This window comes from Chenopodium quinoa, unplaced genomic scaffold (genome assembly GCF_001683475.1).
Source record: "Chenopodium quinoa cultivar QQ74 unplaced genomic scaffold, ASM168347v1, whole genome shotgun sequence".
NCBI lineage: Eukaryota > Viridiplantae > Streptophyta > Magnoliopsida > Caryophyllales > Amaranthaceae > Chenopodium > Chenopodium quinoa.
The window spans coordinates 4,589,975-4,592,861 of record NW_018743920.1 but is presented as its reverse complement, the minus strand read 5'-3'; the positions used below and the strand labels follow the sequence as shown (position 1 = coordinate 4,592,861).

The 2,887-nt window shown below is 33.0% G+C and overlaps 1 protein-coding gene across 1 annotated transcript; it reads left to right on the top strand.

The window, feature by feature from the left end:
- Positions 1-201: 201 nt before the first annotated feature.
- LOC110688060 (protein TIFY 10A-like) lies at positions 202-1,954 on the top strand. The gene is made up of 3 exons (XM_021864740.1): positions 202-468; positions 672-828; positions 1,336-1,954. The coding sequence occupies exons 1-3, from the start codon at positions 333-335 to the stop codon at positions 1,733-1,735; spliced, it is 693 nt and encodes a 230-aa protein (XP_021720432.1). The 5' UTR covers positions 202-332; the 3' UTR covers positions 1,736-1,954.
- Positions 1,955-2,887: the final 933 nt, after the last annotated feature.

The following is a 2,887-nucleotide window of genomic DNA, read 5'->3' as shown; positions in this document are numbered from 1 at the left end:
ACGTGAAATAAAACAATCGATTTTGAGGTGCATAGTGAAAAGAGCCAACTAGCATTATTATTAGCCCCACCCTTAACACGAGTTGTATACAATTCCACCTACTTGTCCCCCTTAATCACGTAATTAATTATTCTTAATTAATCATCACCTTTTTTTTCTTTTTATAAAAATTCCCTCTCTCATCAAGACTAAATATATATATATATATATCTTCATTCATTCCCCCTATTATTCTCTTCCTTCTTTCCATTATTATCTTAAACCTTAGCTTATTAATGAGCTTCTTATTATTTCACTAACAATAATTCAAGCTTTAATTTGAAGAAGAAATTATGGGTTCTGAGAAGATTGTTAAGTCTAATTTCACACAAACATGCACTCGTTTTAGCCAGTTTTTGAAAGAGAGGAGGTCTTTTGGTCATATTGATGCTTTTAAGACTCTTGCTTCGTCCGACCTTGATGTCAAAGGTATTTTTTCTATCTCTTTACCATTTTAATAACATCGTACATCCTATAATCAGATTAAAACACGTAAACTAGCACAAAATTAATGCCAGGCCTAAACCCCGGCCTAGGTCTATATGGTCTTCTGATTGTCCATCTAAGAATTGATTATAGAAACGCGTTTTTGTTTATGGGTCGTGTTTTTAAGATTTTTGTTATATTTGTAGGATCCGGAGCCAAAGAGGTACCAAATGCTGCCACAAATAATGTATTTCCAAAGAATATTGAAAAGGAGAAGATGTCTTTGGAGCTCTTTCCTATGATGAATTCATTGACCGCTGCTAATGGTGTTGAAAACTCTACCAAAATAATGGCTGATTCCAGGTAATTAAGATGAAATCTCCATTTTATAGAAGTTACTTTAAACCATTGTTATTTATAGTATTTATGGTTCAAATAATTATATATGGTAATTTTAATTATGATTATGATCATGTACTAAAGTTATTGCTATTGTTATTCAAAGATACCTGTTGTTAGATCTAAAACATTTGAATAAAATGAATTATATTTAATGTAAGAAAATGATATACATCAATATGATGAGTTAGATCCAAAGTCAGTCATTTGATTTATCAACCACAAAATGAATGTGATTCTTTAGAAAAAAGTGAACCATAAGTTAGATGATCGACTTCTTTTTAAAAGTAGTAAATTTCACAAAGGTTTTTATATTACTAAAGTTTTGTTTGATCTTTTTGTGCATGCATATTCTATTGTTAAACTTAATTTGATTCCCAGCTTGATTTAGTATTTTAATTAGACCAACAATAATTGAATTTAATATATGTTGTAGCAAAGCTGACCCCCATAAAATATTTTTTTGTTCAGAGATTCGCCCATTTCAAAGGAGGAGCCTAAGAATTCTACTAGTACACCAAGCATGACCATATTTTATGGTGGAAGAGTACTTGTTTTTAATGATTTGCCCGAGGACAAGGCTCAAGAAATCGTGTCTCTAGCTAACAATGGAATGATGGGTCCTCGATCCCAAGCTCAGACTCAAGCTCATAACGAATCACAAACACCTCGTGCTATCAACGATGTGCTAGCACAAGATGTGGTTACTCAAGGAGTGGGTAACTTGTCCGATTTGCCTATGGCAAGGAGAGTCTCCCTTCACCGGTTCATGGAGAAGAGGAAGCACAGGGTCGCCGCTAGTGCACCTTACCAAAAATTTGACTCAATGAAAAGTTTGTATGATCAACAACAACTTGAGTTAAAGTTGTAGACTTCAAAAGTTTTGCTCATTTATCATGTCTTAATTAAGTAGTTAATTAAAGACCAAGTTATGTATAAAAATTTTATTTCTTAGTTTGTCATATGCTGATTTGAAGAAGTGATTTATACTCACTTCACACTCATTAGCTAGGTACGTAGTATAATTTTCCATATTCCTTGATCTAAATATTATATTTATTCATACTATATATTCATACTATTTGAAGAAGCAATTGTGTCGATCATTCCATTAGAACAAGTATCAATGCAATAGTTTTTTCTTCTATAATTCGGTCTTTTTACCTATAAATGTACCTCCCAAAAGCAATTAAGATAGATGAACACATCCCTGAACACCGCAATTTTGGTTTTAGAGGGCCAAGTCAATCAATCGGTCGATAAAGTAACATCACTAGCATGTCATATCCAAGAAGGTTTTTATTGTCACTAGATTGGATCATGGACCTCGTGGCTTACTCGGAAGGGTGTGTGGGAGATAGAGTTGGCATGGACCTTGCCTTGGTTGTGTTCCAATGGGAAAATAATCTTGGTGATACGATTAGTATTAGTTCAACAAACCATAGTTTGTAAATTGTGATAGAGAATATACATAAGATATTACATACAGTTTGTTTTAAGGTGAATTGGTTAGTAAATCTATATTGGGCTTTATAGTTTGTTATTTGCAATTCATGAAATAAAAGATTATTTCTAGATGAACTTTAAGAGTATATTCTTTTGCTTTTTCTTGCAATCTTACGCCTTGAGCTTGTTTTAGATTATTAACTACATTGGTGTAGTGTATAGATGACTTTTGGTCGTGTTGTATCTCATAGGCTTTGGGGTTGACTAAAACATAGACACGTAGCCCAAAACACTAACCAAATTACAATTTATCTCGTATATCTATCGTGTCATGTCATTGTCATGTTTTAGCCAAATTTCACTTATTTGTTTTGCTTTAATTTCCAACAAAACTATGACCCAAGCGAGAAATATAGAATAATGTAACGTGTCGTGCATTTTTCATGCAATCTGTGCGGTATTGATAGAAATTGGCCGGTACTTACAAAATATCCACTGACAAAAGTACTGTACGATTGAATATGATATGAGCTAGAGGCAAATATCATTTTGGTGGAAGTTTGAGGTGTGCTCCGTA

Bases quoted from the DNA above. Each gene is read 5' to 3' on its own strand.
- LOC110688060 (XM_021864740.1), top strand. From the start codon at position 333: ATGGGTTCTGAGAAGATTGTTAAGTCTAATTTCACACAAACATGCACT. The intron at 469-671 runs GTATTTTTTCTA...TTATATTTGTAG, and splicing joins GTCCGACCTTGATGTCAAAG to GATCCGGAGCCAAAGAGGTA. The intron at 829-1,335 runs GTAATTAAGATG...TTTTTTGTTCAG, and splicing joins AAAATAATGGCTGATTCCAG to AGATTCGCCCATTTCAAAGG.